General features: G+C 56.2%; 5 protein-coding genes across 5 annotated transcripts; 3 read left to right on the top strand and 2 right to left on the bottom strand.

Moving 5' to 3' along the window:
* Positions 1–447: 447 nt before the first annotated feature.
* Positions 448–4551, top strand: JN550_002287 (uncharacterized protein; the record flags this gene model as incomplete). Its single annotated transcript, XM_049313565.1, has 2 exons — positions 448–2310; positions 2383–4551. The coding sequence occupies 2 exons, from the start codon at positions 448–450 to the stop codon at positions 4549–4551; spliced, it is 4032 nt and encodes a 1343-aa protein (XP_049175578.1).
* Positions 4552–5064: 513 nt separating this feature from the next.
* JN550_002288 (uncharacterized protein) lies at positions 5065–7165 on the bottom strand (the record flags this gene model as incomplete). Its single annotated transcript, XM_049313566.1, has 2 exons — positions 5065–6025; positions 6078–7165. The coding sequence occupies 2 exons, from the start codon at positions 7163–7165 to the stop codon at positions 5065–5067; spliced, it is 2049 nt and encodes a 682-aa protein (XP_049175579.1).
* Positions 7166–8399: 1234 nt separating this feature from the next.
* On the top strand, positions 8400–11479 carry JN550_002289 (uncharacterized protein; the record flags this gene model as incomplete). The annotated part of the gene is made up of 9 exons (XM_049313569.1): positions 8400–8706; positions 8768–8941; positions 9001–9011; positions 9065–9341; positions 9398–9541; positions 9594–9693; positions 9743–9955; positions 10014–10116; positions 10175–11479. 9 exons carry the CDS (start codon positions 8400–8402, stop codon positions 11477–11479), a joined length of 2634 nt encoding a protein of 877 aa, XP_049175580.1.
* A 965-nt stretch (positions 11480–12444) lies between these two features.
* JN550_002290 (uncharacterized protein) lies at positions 12445–13635 on the top strand (the record flags this gene model as incomplete). Its single annotated transcript, XM_049313570.1, has 2 exons — positions 12445–12724; positions 12923–13635. The coding sequence occupies 2 exons, from the start codon at positions 12445–12447 to the stop codon at positions 13633–13635; spliced, it is 993 nt and encodes a 330-aa protein (XP_049175581.1).
* Positions 13636–13886: 251 nt separating this feature from the next.
* On the bottom strand, positions 13887–15145 carry JN550_002291 (uncharacterized protein; the record flags this gene model as incomplete). Its single annotated transcript, XM_049313571.1, has 2 exons — positions 13887–14081; positions 14138–15145. 2 exons carry the CDS (start codon positions 15143–15145, stop codon positions 13887–13889), a joined length of 1203 nt encoding a protein of 400 aa, XP_049175582.1.
* Between the last annotated feature and the right edge of the window lie 1520 nt (positions 15146–16665).

The raw sequence follows: 16665 nt of genomic DNA on the forward strand, positions 1-16665 counted from the left end.
GTGCCTCGAGCTATTGTATCGGACAATTTCCACCGCAGGACGAGGCAGTTCTATCATTGAACCCTTCTGGTCCCACAGCTGGTAGTCGAACCAGAACGGGACTGGCCTTGGCCTGGCCCTTGGGGACGTCACAGAAGCGGCTCCTCGTAGTGCAGCTGAACTCTTCGAAGTACCCTGGAATACTGGGTCTGGCAATAATACAACCACGCCACATTCACGAACGGCTTCACTTCTCGTTCTAGGCCTCACGATGCTTGAGGGGCTGTTGCTTGAAAATGCTGCCTACATATGCTGAGCCCGCTGCACATACGTTACGAGGATGGCGTCGTGTTCAGGTTTCGCTGCACCACCCAACTTTCCGTCATTCGTTATTGCGGAACGTGCTTATTGCACCGACTATAGTCCTCGTGCTTGTCCACCGTGACCCACGGGTCGACGATTGTCATCATGCGTTCCCCTACACTCTTTAGTCTTTTCCTCGGCCTTCAGGCTGGCAGCCTGGTGCAGGGAAAGTGTGTGCCACGACCTCACAGCAGCAGTTCGGCCACTTCCACTTTTTCTGCGACCTCGAGCAGTTCGGTCACGTCAGCTCTTTCGGCTACCTCGAGCGCTTCGGTCACGGCCACCCTCTCATCTGCTTCAAGCAGCACCGACTCCAGCCTTTCATCTGCCTCAAGCAGCACCGATTCGAGCCTCCTGACATCATCCGATGACTTCACTGCTTCGATTACTGCTTCGGCTAGTCTTTCATTCTCCTCTACGCTGACGGCCTCATCTGTTTCCAGTACATCTAGCTCCATTGCAGATGAACCTACTACTGGCTACATCACCGTCCAAGACACTCCTGCATCTGGTATCACCCGCCGGGCGAATGGGGTCAGGTACATCGGCTTCAATGGCCAATATGCTCAAGCTTACGATGATCCGTCCCAAGCTGATCTCGTGACGTTCCATTCAAATGGCACCATTGAATATAAGGCTATGCTTGCCAGTGGAATTCCAGGTGGGGATGAAACACTCCTTGGTCTTTCCTCCACAGTGTCCTCCGCGCTGTCATCTTGGACACGTGATGCCACTGGCAATGCAGTTCTGGTTGGATCGACCGGGTTCTGTCTGAGCTCGGCATCCAATGTTATTGTTCGGACATCTGCTTCGTCAACAACAGCTTGTAGCCCGGTATACCTTATCGTCGTACCCACTATTGCTACCTCACATCCCGTGACCGGCGACTGTACAGCAGCCGGCACGAATGTTGCGCTTCTGCCTGCGCAAAATGTCGATGTCGATCGCTCCTCCAATTCTGTTTTGACTCCGTCATTGGACGTCACACTCAACTATGCGGACTCGACAGGCACTCAAGTCGCCGTCATGGACCTCACCATGAAGACTGGCATGCCCGCCGTTGTGCTTCCCAACAGCAACAAGATCGCTTCTGTCGCCTGTGACGCATTTTCAGTGTACCTTACTCTGAGCACCGGTGTCACCATCTCGGATATTCTCGCCTTGATCCCCGCAACTGGAACGGTTCTCATCACCAACAGCGCGAACTGCAATGAGGCTAATGCCTACGGCTTCTGGCTCCTTGATGGCCGCACTGACCAAAATACTGCTGGCTCGCAGCTGGTCTTCAACGCCTCCCAGAAGAAGATCACAGACGTCAGCACACAGGCGGCTATCCAGTACGGCAAAGTAGACAACAGCCACGCGACCTTTACCACCACTTCAACTGGAGCCGCCACAGCACCAACTGGACAGGCTGGAGTTTGCAGTGCCAGCAGTGCCAGCACCACGGCGAGCGCCTCCGCCAGCGCTTCGGCCAGCGCCTCTGCCAGCGCCAGCAGTACCGACGCCTACCACCCTGTTGCAACTAGCCTGTCAGATCTCTCGCCGGGAGCCTTGGAAGTGTACAACTGGCTCATTGACAACGCTCGATATGACTCCGACGGCAATCTGATCTTGACGCCGGCTCCAATTGCCGACACAGTCTCGATCCCTGCGTATGATCCGGATAACCTGGGTGACCAGGACGGCCTGCAGGCGAAACTGACGGAGATGGGTCTTCCTACCCCTGGTGACATGTTCAAGAAGGCAGACGATGGCGCAACTGGCACCTGTTCAAACACTGGCAGTGTGTCCAAGAGAGGTTTGTCTGGCTCGGTCTTTGAGGAACGATCAACCCCCGTTGGCTACTCCGGTGAAGTCCTCGTCAGCCGCCGCAATATTGAGAACCTTGGCCACTGGCTTCAGCGTCGTGACTGGGATGAGTTCTGTGACGGAACTGCATCCGAAATCCTTGGAACTCTCAGTGAGGTATGTCTAATCTTGCCACATCATTAAACCCCTTTCAACATAACCTTGGAACATTACAGCTAATAGAACTAGACCTACGAGGGCGTACACGGTGCAATCTGCACAGGTCACAGCTTGTACGAGAACCGTGATGCTATCAAGTGCTTCTTCACCGGATGCGGCGGCAGCCACACTATCAAGACGTCTACGTACACGTTCACTGGCGACTGGAAGGTTGAAATTCCTACGATCAGCCAGCCATTGTTGACTCAGGGATCGGCAAAGACGTTCAGCTGCGTTACATGCTCCTTCAAGATGGATCATGTGGTCTTCTCGGGCTCCATTGTTCTTGAGATGACAGACAATGGCCCCAGCTCGGCCAAGTCAGCTGTTGTGACCTACGGAACAACCGGTGGCACCACAGCGAACGTCCGAATCCAGTCGGATACCGCCTGGAAGGGATCATGGAGTCACATTTTCAACGGAGTTACGTTGGGAACGATCACATTGGATAATGCATTTGCAATCACGCCTCAGGTGTTCTACCAGATTGGTTACTCGTTCGAGACCGACTCAGCCGTTGATGTCCAGGGTGGAGCGGGCTACTACTGGAATGACGCATCCATCACCATGAACATCCTGAACCACCAGACTGACTCCAAGCGAAACTGGACCCCCAATGTCAACTGGATCCTGCCGCAGTTCAACACTGGAGCTAAAGTCAGCATCAACAGCTTCAGCCAGTGGGTCATTGACCTGGGAGTTGTGGTGCAGAGCAAGAAAGTGTTCAACCCCAGAATGTTCTCGTCCAACTCCGTGGGAATCAAGTCTCAGTACAGCTTTGCGGCTGCCAATGGATGTGGCGCCAACTCGCTCTCTGTCAGCACTTACGTTAGCAACGACAACTGGATCAACATCAATGACGGCGTTTCCAAGGTGGTCCTCCTGTCGAACGGCGAGAATGGCCGCCAGAACCAATGCTTCAACGTTCCAAGTGCTTGGCCATCTCCGTCTGAGATTGCTGCTGTTGCACCAGATGCTGGAGAGTACTGTACATCGCTGATTGGGTACAACCCTCCGACAAGAGTCACTACCCTCACCGAAGTCAAGACCGTTCCCAGTACCACTGTCGTCACCACCAGCGTCACAAATACTATCACCACGACGTACACGATCACAAGCTCCGAGAGTACCGAGTATGACAAGACGCGCACTTCCCCAGCAAGCACCACCACTGTTTTCAGCCCAGCAACCGTGACCATGGGTGGTAATCATGCCCCAAGAGTGAACCAGAAGCGAGACATGATACCCACTGCCGCACCTGGAGTAGCTCTTGACCGCCGAGCGGTCGCCGTACCGACCGCCCTGGCAGGATGGCCAGCAGACAAGGTGAGATACGCCTGTAGCCAGATCGCCACAGGAGTAAACTACATCTCCCGCACCAGCACTGTCACCTCAACCTCAGGCGTCACTACCGCCACGGCTACCAAGGTCTTCAACGCCAATGGCCCTCTTGTCACTACGACCACCACTTACACGTACTACAAGTTCAACGGCTACAGGACCACCACGACACCTGGGGTTGCTACGGTCACCTCTTGCCCAGTATCTCCGGCCGAAGCGAAGTGCTTCAAGCTCAAGGTCAAGGGCGCCGATTGGCTCGAGAACAACTACCTTGGCGATAAGCTCTACTACTTCGGTCAGGCCATGTGCGCCGGCGAAGTCGGCTGCACTAGCCCCTGGGGCGTTTACTCCGAGACGTTCTACCTCGATGCAAACGGTGTTCTCGTTGCTCCTGTGGGCGGCGGGCGCGAGCCATACGGCCTGCTGCAGTACAAGAGCAACGCCCCGTACTGGTACTCGGACACACCCTTCATGGGACTCATGAAGGACTACGAGGCGCAAAACTCCAACAACAACCTGATCTACCCCAAGTGCGTCATGGATGAGACCAACGTCTGCGACCGGACCCTGTCCTGCACGCTCGGGGACCTTACGGGCTTCTACGTCCGCGTCCCGTTCTGGCAGGCCTGGGAGACGTCGCAGTACTACCAGTCCATGCTCATGATGAACGAGGAGTTTGGCGACAACACGCCGCCGCAGAACCCGGGCCGGTCCAACTGGTTAGACGAGACGGCCCTCAACCAGTTCTACTGGGGCAACCCGACGGGCGACTCGCAGTACATCCCTATTACGTTGGGTGTGGAAGATGCGCCGTGCCCTTGCAACTTCATGGGCATTAACTACGGCAACCTTGCGTAAGAACAGGATGACTGCACTGCCGACTTTCTTATCCTTACCATCTCTTGACACTGCCGTGTTTCATTAACGCGAAAAATTACAAATATTCCAGGGATGGAAGCTGGAAGTGAATCGGAGATGGGGTTTGGAGGTGCTGTCCTGCCCATGCCAGCCTTATTCGTATTTATTTGTTCCAGCCTAGACCTAGTTGCTAGCTCTTAATTAAAACTTAATGTCTACCCTAATGACGCAGTATTCAAGTATGAACGAACAATCTTCGAAATTTGAAAGCTGAAATGTGAATCGCCCCTGGACTGATTAAAGCTTTTAATTTTAAGTCTGGTGATGTCCATGTCAAGCTCCTTTGTGCAAGGCGACAGGCGGGGTCTGGAAAGACTGTCTCGAAAGAACGGAGACCGCAGCTCATTTACGGGATGAGAGAATTGGATGACTTAGTTGTATTGCAGTAGGTCAACACTCTTGGGTATATTTAGTGATATGTCTGAGAACAAGGCACCTCTGACCACCAGAAAATCAGCGCCTGCGTGCTTTCTTCTTGTCCCGGCTGGATGCGTCGTCACCGTGACTTCGCTTCTTGCGACCCTCTTCGAGCAGTTGCTTCATTCCGGGCGTGGCCTTGAACTTCGGGTTGGACGGGTCGATGGCGAACTCATGGCTGTCGAAGACGGCCTTGAATCGATCGTCGCTCGTGTCCATCTTGAAGCCTTCCTGCAGGCCACCACGATCCTGAACGTCCTTCTGCTTCTTCTTGCCCTTGCCCTTCTTGAACTTTTGCTTCTCTGCGCGAGCAATCTCATTCATGTCAAAGTGATCAAGATGGTCAGCGGCGGCCTTGGAGTCGTCGGCCATGATCTTCTCCAGTTGAGCCTTCTCGACGGCCGTCTTCTTGGACTCTTCCTCCTTCTGCTCTCGCTTCTTAAGTCGTTCTTCTTTCCGTTGAGAGGTCTTTGTGGCCTTGGCGGGCTGTTCGGTAGTGAAGAAGGGGTCGTCAAAACCGAGGTCCTCCCCTTCTTGATCTTGAGCGTCTTCCTTCTCAGCGCCATTGGCAGCACCCTCCCTCTTGGCTAGATACTTCTCCTTCTTCCGTGCCTTCTTTTCACGCTCTTTGCGCATATACTTCTCCACGGTGGTTTCCTCCCTGTCAGGCGAATCTTCCTTCTTGTCCTCTCCCTCATCATCGAGGGCGAAGGTCATCTCCATTTCTCCCACCGGACCTGACTTGGAGGACTTGGATGCAGTTTCAGCACCAAGGCCCAGAGCTTCACGCATCCTCTGCCGAGCTAGTTCTTTTTTACTTAGCTTTGGCTGGTCCTCGTCTGCCTCGGCTACCGGCTCATCGTCATCGCCCTCGGAGTCGCTGGATGCCAGGTAAGCTTTCATGTCGTTCTCCTCCAGCTCAGCCCGACTGCCAGAGAAGGCCCGGTTGATCTTGTCTCGACGCGACGCCTCGTCCGGGTGCATGTCCCAGGTAAGTCTTTTGACAGTTAGCATGCAACCAGAGAATGTGGATCAGGAACGGGACGTACTTGACCTTGGAGTGTTGAAGAGCGTCCGTGATGAACTCGGTTGGCCTGTAATCCAAGGGGACGCTTTCACACTCATCCCGGGGCTCATCGTCGAATGTGAGCTCGTCGGGCACAAAGCGCAGGTCCATGAAGTTGGACGAGCTTTGGTATTCGGTGCCGTCCACAGCCTTGTAGATCTGCTCGGCCGTAGCCTCGTCGGAGCACAGTACAATGGCGTAGTAGTATCTCAGCCTGTCCAATTGATAGGACCGTAGTGCGTCGGAATCGAAGTCCTGGTCGTCGCCCTCTTGGATGAGATCCTTCTCGATATCGTCGTCCTTGTCGTCGTCGCTGTCGCCCTGGGACTCGGCGTCCGAGCTCTCGTCATCCGAATGAGCCTTCTTCTTGAAGATCTCCTTGGGCGGACCCTCTAGCTCCTCGCGCTGCATTCTCTCCTTTCCGAACTCGCTCGGGTATATAGAGACGCGGTCGATGCGTCCGCCGCTGGGAACGAAACTCGACATCAAGGATAGCAAGTCTGCCGACTTGATGTGGTCCCAGTCCAGATTCACGACGGCTATGCGCTTGGTGATCTCTCCGACCTCGACGTCAGCTTGGGCGTCCCGCAGCCTCTGCATGCTGCCCGACTGCGCCACTGCGGCGCCGCCTTCGTCGTCGTCCTCATCCTCGTCGTCGTCTTCCGAGTCGGAATCTGATTCGGAGGACGAGAAGCCCCCGCCTCTTGCGGGGTCGTAATTGGCCTTGGCCTCGGCCTTTTTGAGCTCCCGCTGGATTTCTTCATCGTCATCAACGGCATCGCTGTCGCTGTCGCTGTTGCTGTTGTCGTCGTCGCTCTCCTCCTGGTAGAGGCTCTTCAGAGCCTTTGCCTTGTTGTCGGACTTGAGCTTGCGACCATAGCGATCGACCTTTGTGGTCTTGGTGAAATCCTCGTCGTTCAGCACGCGAGAGAAACGCTTGTCGATCTTTGTCTTGGTGGACTTTTTGGACGGCAGGCGGAATCGCGGGTCGGACTGGAAGTTGGCGAAGCGAGAATCGCCAGTCTGGGCAGACGACGAGGCCGCAGCCTTCGGGGCGTTCTTTTTCGGCATTTTCAACCAAGTCGGGGCTTGCGACGTCAAGAGCTCAAACGCCTTGCAACAGGTTGGAAGCACACGAATTGCGGGACGATCTCCCTCTTCAGCAGGTCACTCGCCGACCGACAAGACCGTCCTGGTAAAAAAATTAAAGTGGAACAAGAGACACTCGCCTTATCGATAACGAATCGACTGATGGCATCCCTGGAATCCTGGACACTGGACGACGAGGGAACAGGACAGGGATCTCTCTGGTCTTTCTAGGTTCCACTGGGTTAGATTGGCTCAGACGCTGCCCCGCGTTGGTCCAAATTGACGGTGAACTGGTCAACGAACCCCTCGTGCCCCTCTATCGTCACTCGAAACGCGTTTGGAGAACCCAAACAGATCATTTCAGATCGGGGATTTGTACGGATACTCCCATCACACCACGCTTGATAAGCATTGGGCAAGTCGTAGAACAAGCAGTGTCACTAGCAAGGTATCGGAGTCGACACTGACTGTTCTGCATTCTAGCGTATGGGGTGCTATTGTCTTCGAGACTGCATTGATGGGCAGTTCATCCAGGTGTCATGCTGCACATGTGTTTGATGGCGACTCAGTTCGTGGCTGCTGGCCGGGAAGATGTGGTATGGTATGGTAGACAGTAGACTTATGGCAGGGTCCTGATCTATCCAGAGGCAGCCGGCTCATTATCTCTACCTCGGTGTACGTATTCGCTCAGCTGCACTAGAACCACTTTGGATTTGCGGTGAGTAGCCAACCCACTTGGGTAGTGGACTGTGGAGGAACGCATGATGTTGGCCTCGTAAACCAACACAGCCATGACCATCCAGGTACGTGAAAATGGATCCTTAGATCCAATTGGACCAATAGCTCTCCCAAACCGGCCATATGTTTATGCATTCTGTCCCAGCTCGTCAGTGACCCAGTGATGCACGCCAAGACTTTCAGCTTGGAGCTTGAACCGGTAAATCTTGTTTCACGTCTCCTCCTCATATCTAACAGTGAATCTCCCCTTGCTCCAGCCAAGCTCGAGACTCTTGCTTCCAAGCCGTTCCCTTCTGATTCATCTCGTCTGAAAGTTTCTGATCTACGTCACTATCGGCAGTGTCTCACAGACGCCTTAGATAGTGAATGAGCCATCGCTACAACTTGGGCCTACAAATAGCGCTTGGGAGTTAGCTGAGCTATCGAACCCCGCTGCCGCAACTCAGTAACCTCACGTGTATCTCTACTCATCGTGAACATGGACCGCTTCTTCCACAAGCTCGAGGAAAAGCTTGACGAGGTCAAGGATGTCTTTGGGCACGGGGATAATGACCGCCGTGACGAGAACCGACCACAGGAGGAGCGCCCTCAGGAGCGTCCCCATGAAGAGCGCCCCCCTCGGCATGAGGAGGACCCTCTGGTAGCCCATCACCAGGATGACGGCAGGCGACCTGACCCGGTCAACACGAACCGCTACCAATCTTTTGCTTCCCCAACCACAGGCGGTGCCAAGTGGTACGTGGATGGTGCGAGCTACTTCTGGGCTGTCTCCGTGGCCCTTGAACGTGAGGACCCTTAAATCCCCCGAAACGTAGAAAGAGAGACTGATCCTGACGGTGAATTCAGAGGCAAAGGAGAGCATTTATATCCTGGACTGGTGGCTGAGCCCTGAGCTCTATCTCCGACGACCGCCGGCTCGCAATGAGCAATACCGCCTTGACAACATGTTGAGGGCGGCTGCCGAACGGGGTGTTCAAGTCAATATCATTGTCTATAAGGAGGTCACTCAGGCATTGACTTGTAAGTTTACCGGAAAATTCAACGCCAATTGTTGGGATTTATAGCTAATCATCATCTAGTGAACTCCGAGGTATGCAGAACACGACATGGTCTTGAGGTGCAGTTACTAACTTGCTTTTTCAGCACACTAAACATGCGTTGGAGGGCTTGCACCAGAACGTCAGAGTCTTCAGGCACCCTGATCACGGTCTGGATGTAGACGGCGCCAAGGCCGACCTGGAGGCTGCATTCAGCAACCTGTCCATGGGGGCCTTGAATGCGTTCAAGCTTTCCAGCGCCCCTCAGGATGCCGTCAAATCTCTCTACGGTTCCGCTGGCGAGGTTGTCTTGTACTGGGCTCACCATGAAAAGCTCTGCCTCGTCGACCGCACAATTGCGTTCATGGGTGGTCTCGACATGTGTAAGTTATAGCAGCGTCGATTTTGATGGCTCTGCTTTAACTTACTCGCTTTATAGGTTTCGGCAGATATGATACCAACAGCCACCCCATCGCTGATGCCCACCCTGGCAACCTCGATGCAATCATCTTCCCAGGTCAAGACTACAACAATGCTCGTGTCTTCGATTTTGAGGGAGTGGATAACTGGAACCACAACCAACGTACGTGTTAATGATCGTGGGACGGGTGCTTGGCAACTGATAAAGTTTTTAGTGGACCGAACCAAGAGCTCAAGAATGGGTTGGTCTGATATCTCCATCTCTCTGAACGGACCCATTGTCAGTAGCCTGTTGGATCACTTTGTGGACAGATGGTAAGATATGGCACAATATGGGTTGTACGCAAGTGCTAACCTTCCGAAGGAACTTTATCTGGAACCAGAAGTACAAGGATCAAGATCCAGGCAAATACCAGCAACTCGAATTCGAGGGTGGCAGCACGATTGCATCCGGCAACTTGAGCGGCGACTTCCAGGGACGCCTACGAGGCCGCCAGCACAGATATGGCGGCGAAGAAGAGTATGGCCGCGGAGACTCTGGCTCTTCTGGAAATGCCTCTATCCAGCTTTGCAGAAGGTGCGTAATCCCCCTACACAATTCATTTGCCAAGAAGGGAGTTACTAATATTCCGCAGTTGCACGGATTGGTCTGCTGGACACCCCACAGAGCACTCGATTCAGAACGCTTATATCGACGCTATTGGAAACGCCCGTCACTTTGTCTACATTGAGAACCAGGTAATATCTTCCCTGTCCAACAATGCGCCAGATATAAGAACTAGACTGACCCTTTTAGTTCTTCATCACCGCTACCTCTGATGAGCAGCACCCTGTCAAGAACAAGATTGGCGCGGCCATCGTGGAGAGGATCCTGAGGGCCCACAATGCTCGCGAAGAGTTCCGCGTGATAGTTCTCATGCCCGCAGTGCCCGCCTTTGCCGGAGACCTGCACGCGGACGGAGCTCTGGGTACTCGCGCGATCATGGAGTTCCAGTACAACAGCATCAACCGCGGTGGCCACAGTATCATGGAAGCCCTCCGCCAACAAGGCGTGGAGGACCCGAGACGCTACATCACATTCTACAACCTGCGCAACTACGATCGAATCAACACGTCTGAGACCATGGGCCGTGCTGAGGGAGAGAGCGGCGTGCCGTACGAGGAGGCCCGACGCGACTTCGACGATAGAGTCGGTGCCGGTAACTACCCGTACGGCGAGAGAGAGGAGGGCCGAAGAGACGACTACGGCGGTAACCAGTATGAAAGATACCAGAGGGCCGCCGAGTCGGCCCCTGATCAGACATGGGACACTATCTCTGCCTGCTACATGGACGGCGGTGCGGAGTTGAACCGCCTCCCTTGGCAAGGTAGCCCCGAATCTGAGATTGATGCCTATGTCTCAGAGGAGCTATACATCCACTCCAAGGTGCTTATTGCCGACGACAAGCTCGTCATCTGTGGCTCTGCCAACTTGAACGATCGATCTCAGCTGGGCGACCACGACTCGGAGATTGCCGTGATCATCGAGGATCAGGAGCCAATCGAGACCACCATGAACGGGCAGCAATTCACCGCCTCCAAGTTCGCAACCTCGCTCCGACGCCAACTCTTCCGCAAGCACCTGGGCCTGCTGCCGGACCAGCGCGTCGACAGCGTCAACGCCAACTGGACCCCGATCACCCAGGATGCGCAGGAGTACGATTGGGACTCGCCCGCGGACCGCCTCGTGGCGGACCCGATGACGCGCGAGTTCTGGGACCTCTGGACGGGCACCGCCCGCACCAACACCGAGGTCTTCAACAAGGTGTTCCACCCGGTCCCCACGGACCTGGTCCGCACCTGGGACGAGTACGAGCAGTTCTTCAGCCGCCACTTCATCATCCCCGGCGTGGAGATGAAGGAGGAGGACAAGCAAGGCAAGGTGGAATACGGCCACGTTGTCCGCGAGGAGTTCCCGGGAGGCGTCGGCGAGGTCAAGGAGTGGCTGGGCCGCGTCCGCGGCACCCTCGTCGAGATGCCCCTCGAGTTCCTGATCGATGTCCACGACCTGGCCAAGGAGGGGCTCAGCTTGAACACTTTCACCGATGAGATCTACACTTAGATAAAGCAGCTCTGGATGTCTATACTCTGCCTTTCGCGGTTGGGGCCATTTCTGGGGTTGGAGTATAACACTGGGAAATCTCTGGTCATAGTTCTATTAAGAAAATGAAAGCTCCTGTATAGTCAGATTGGAGTTGTTGCCTTGGGGCGCACGTGCTACTTGACAGAATGCTCCCGTACATGCCTGCTGTGTTTTATGTAGGTTGCCGTGGTCAAGTTGCTAGCGGGCACTCATCCACACATCTTTGTAGAATATATACCTCTGAGTAATGCGCACTTACGTAGGTGATTGCTCCCTGTGGCGCACTATTTCGCATAAGGCCCGCAAACTAAGCAAATTCATTGCTTATTCTCGACCGTTGCCAAGCACCAATCTCGATTACTGAGCCCTATAGAAGACAATACCAAAGCACGTGTCTTAGCGACCGGCGGTTTACGGCAAGGCGGCCGAAGCTAGGCCCCGTCCAGGGCAGAGAACAAGTCCAGCATCAGAGATAGTCGGAGATAGCCTGGCCCAGCGAGCTTCCTAACACAGGTTCGCGCTGTGCAGGCCCTCCAGTCCCCCCTTGTAGCCCCCGGCCGCTAATGCGAGCCCGCGCGCCGCGACCTGTGCAACCGACCTGGCGATTGACCTCTCACATCGCCCAATTGGCTCAGGTGGCCCTGCCCTCGACCACAATGTTGCCCGGCACACCGATCCCGCTCGCTCGGTTCCCAGGTCGCATTTGGGGCCTGCATCGTGCTTCCAGCTGGGGTACGGCAGCTCGGCCTTGACATCAGCTCGCAGGCAAAAAGCTCCATTGGCATGCCATCCGTAATGAGGGCACCTATATAAGCCGACGGCGCACGCCGCCCTTGCGGCATCCCGGCCTGATCTGCCTCGCCTACGTAGTCGCCAGTCGCAGAGAGGACCACTTCGGAGACGGACTGAGAGACTAAGAAGCAAGCAACCCAGCCGCAACAAAGATGGCCACCACTACCAGCACCGCGGTCCGCGTCCTCGGCGCCGTTGCCCTGCTCTCGCAGCACGCCGCCGCCGGCCTCTACCCGGGCCTGACCACCGACAACCACACCTGCTCGCTGCAGAAGCCGGTGCTGTCGTGCTCGGCCGAGGCGCAGCCGGGGCTCGTCGACACGTGCTGCGTCGAGACCTTCGGCGGGCTCGTGCTGTCGACCCAGTTCTGGGACACGTACACGGGGCGCGAGGCCGACGGCCAGCTCCTGCCCAAGGACACATGGACTTTGCGTAAGTAGAATCAGATCGTGATGTTATGCGCGGGCATTATGAGAGCCCTCAAAGAGCTGTCTGTGCTTTGGGCAGCTGACTTACACCACCACTACCACCACCACCACCACCTAAAACAGTCCAAATAGATGGATCACCCTGACATGAAAATGACATTGCCTAATCACGTATAAAACATTTCTGACGTTCTATGTATAGATGGTCTCTGGCCCGACTTCTGCAACGGGAGCTACACGCAGTACTGCGACCTGTCACGGCAGTATGACCCGATCCCGTCACCCAACACGACGACGGGTACGCCAGCGGGCAAGCCGGTGGTGCCGTGGACGGGGCCCAGCATCGGCACGTTCCTGGAGCCGTTCGGCAAGTGGGACCTGCTGGCGTACATGAACAAGTTCTGGGTGGCGCAGAACCAGGACAACGGCGGGTTCTGGGGCCACGAGTTCAGCAAGCACGCGACGTGCTTCAGCTCGTTCGACGTCGAGTGCTACGGCCCGCAGTACGTCGAGCACGAGGAGGTCGTCGACTTCTTCGAGACGGCCCTGGCCTACTACGACGTGCTGCCGACCTGGGGCTGGCTCAGCGCCGCCGGCATCCGCCCCAGCAACGCCAGCTTCTACTCGCTGGCCGACGTCCAGGCCGCCCTCACCGCGGGCTTCGGCAAGCTGCCCTACGTCGGCTGCTCCGGCCCCGCCTACAACACCACCGCGGCCGGCAAGGGCAGCGCTGACGCCGGCAAGACGGTCCTGACCGAGGTCTGGTACTACCACCACGCCTTCGGACGCGTCCAGCGCGGACAGGCCGAGCGGGTGCACGCCAACATCACGGGCGGGTCGGTGTCGAGCTGCGCAAAGACTCCCGGGGCCCTGCGATACTACGAGAGGACCCCCGGGTCTGACGTTGCTGTCTAGATTAAGGGACGGGAAGCGAGAGGCTCTGACGACGCACGTCGTTTGGGGCTCGCTTTGAAGACGCAGAGAAGGGGACGTCGGAAACACTACCAAAATAGTAATGATAATGAATATAATGGAGATTCATGAACTACGTGCATGGACCCCCAACGAATGCAATTGCCCACCCCTTAAATGACAGTGCAATGTACTCTACAGTCCTTTTACACGCCCTGAACGCCGCGCCAAGCCAATGCAATCCCCCTCCGCGCCTACTCGTCGTCCAACTCTTCGACCTTGGGGGCCACGTACGAGGCCTGCTGCTGCGAGCCTACCTGGACCTGAGTGTCGGTGCCGGTCGTGGTAGCGGTCGCGGGAGCAGCGTGTCCGGTGGCACCAGCGAAATGGGCTGCGGCCTCGGCGTTAGTGGCCTTGGAGGCCTTCTTCTTCTTCTTGGGCTTCGCCGTCTGCATAGTGTTAGTCATCACGGGGTAGGGTTCAATAATGGGTGGGTGGTCCTTACCTCGTGCCAGGCCCAGACAGGTCGGAAGCTGTCCATGAAGGAGACGTCCTCCCATAGGTTGGGGTACAGCCAGAGTCCAGGGGGCACCAAGAAGTAGGTGGCGCAGAACAGAATGACACGGAAGATGGCCATGGCGAAGAAGAGACCCAGGAGCATGAGGAAGCCCCAGCTGAGGTAGTAGACACCCTGTCGGAGGAACAGAGGCCACAGGGGGTACAGAACGACGATGAAGATGGCAATCAGGGCGAGGACGGCGTAGACCTTGCGCATGACCTGGCTGCCCTCGTAGAACCAGATGTAGTAGCAGTCGTCGTGGGCCTCCTGCTGCTGCTCGATCTTGACGGTCCACTGGCCCTTGACGCGCTTGCCCTTCTTCTTGGGGTGGTCGTGGCCCTCGTGGGGGTCGACCTTGCTCACGCGCAGGGCGAGCATGGACATGGGCAGCAGCTTGAAGGCGTTCTCCAGGCTGGCCCGGTCGGTGATCTCAGGCAGGGCCGGGTTCTTCTTGCGCGCCTTCTCGTAGGCCGGGGTCTGCAGGGCGCGCAGGGCGCGCTTGACACGGAACATGTCCTTTCGCTCGCCGTTGAAGATGACGGTGCGCGGCTTCAGCTCCTGCTTACGCAGGAAGTTGGCCATGGCGATGGCGACGGGGTTGGGCGGGCCAGGCTGGACGGGCTGAGGTTGGCCTTGCTGCTGCTGCTGAGGATGCGGGTGCTGATGCTGGTGCGGAGGCTGCTGTCCCTGGGGTCCGCCCTGGCCCTGGCCCGGCTGCTGCTGTCCTCCTTGCGCCTGCTGTTGCTGTTGCTGCTGCTGGGCCATCTGGGCCATCCGCTGTCGCTTGATGTGCTCAATGAACTGGGGGACGGTCATGCCCATGGCCTCGGCCTGCTGTGCGATCTGTCGCTGCATAGCAGCAATCTGCTCTGGCGTGGGCTGGGGCTGGCCGGGCGGTGCCACGAACTGGATGCCGCCCGGCGGAGGGCCCGGAGGAGGTTGCGGTTGGGCCATTGCGGATTGGAGCGATTCGGTGCTGGCTGATGGGAATCGAAGGTGGGCGAGAGGAGCCGCTGACGGCGATGGACGTTGCCAAAGGAAGAGAGAGTGTGGTTGTGAGTGGGTGAGTGTGTAGAGTCAGCGACGACGGCCGGCCTCGAGTAATTTGATGCTGAGGTGATGTGCACGTATTCGGGCGAAACCAAACTGTGTCCTTACTGCACGCTCAACTCAGCCTGCCAAATTTTGGTGGGCCGAGAGTTGATGGAGCCCAAGCTGTTATTAGGTACCATAGTACCATTGGATAGTACCGTAGTACCTACAGACTTGAGCCCCTAGCTACTGTGGTAAAGGTACCCAGGTCGCACTAGGGGGAGATGGACAGCTGGCCACTCACGGTTCGGCGTCAGAGCTCCCGCGGCCACGGGGGCAGCGTGGACGCGGCGGGCTTTGGGGGCCGGGACGTTTTTGTTTTGTGGGCCGAATATTAATCCGCTGCGCCCGCTGGCTCAGGTCAGGTCGGGCTTACAGTGCCGTCGAGGTCGCTACCGTGTGGACTTGTCCCGTCATGTACTTGACGTACATTGCTGACAGACTTGCGGAGGCATTATTATTGTCGTTGTCCTGACTGCCCATACCTATTCGATCACTACATGCTCTCACTGCCCTGCCAGGTGCCCAACTGTGCCCAACTTGGGGGTATGGCCAGGGTTTGGTCTGGTAAATGAGAGCCGCCGGTGCAAGACTCGTCATGACACTAAACGGCATCTAACTACGCTGTCTCTACAGTCGTGGTGCAAAGCGATCAGTAGAAGCAGGGCAGATTATAGGGACACTGCATATAGTCAGGCATGGAAAGGAGAATGACAGAAGAAGAGAAAAAACGAGATATAAATCTTGATTTGTCTCTTCATGCCAAGGGACCCCAAGCCTCTTAAAGCTTCAAGCAAAGCAAAGCTTGACGACACGATGCAGGCCGTAGACAGGGTGGCCGCACGCCTTCCGTCTGTCAGCGACCGAACACACGACCTCGGGAGGCTTCGACTAGCAGGTGCATCGCATTCTTCAGCGGCTCAAACATGCCTAAGACTCATGACGCCCATCAACTCAAAATCAACGTCCCCTTTCGGTAGTTTCACTCAGATGCATCGCTCGCATGTGGTTTTGCATGTGACAACCTTTCTCAGCTTGGGATTTTTGTAATTCTCGCCGTTGCCGACGCCCTTGCGCTGTATCCCCATTTTTCCATCGCCCATAGACAGACGCCAAACCAAGACACATGACGCAGCGCTGTGCCCTCCGCCTGGTTGTGCTTCTTGGTTCCAACACCGACAATGCGCGTACAGCCTCAACGGGCGAGTGAGCATGGTATTCTTAGAAGCTTCCATTTCAGGCGCGGGGGCAAGGGCGATCGCGGACACGACCTAGACACCCAGCCTTGCCCGTTTCATGTGTCATCACAAAGGATTCCAAGGTTCGCCCTCGGAGTACCCTATCCAGGAGTACTCGGCCACTGGACGTGAGGTAATGCTGTC

Source organism: Neoarthrinium moseri (genome assembly GCF_022829205.1).
Source record: "Neoarthrinium moseri strain CBS 164.80 chromosome Unknown scaffold5_Wmoseri_CBS_16480, whole genome shotgun sequence".
Classification (NCBI taxonomy): domain Eukaryota; kingdom Fungi; phylum Ascomycota; class Sordariomycetes; order Amphisphaeriales; family Apiosporaceae; genus Neoarthrinium; species Neoarthrinium moseri.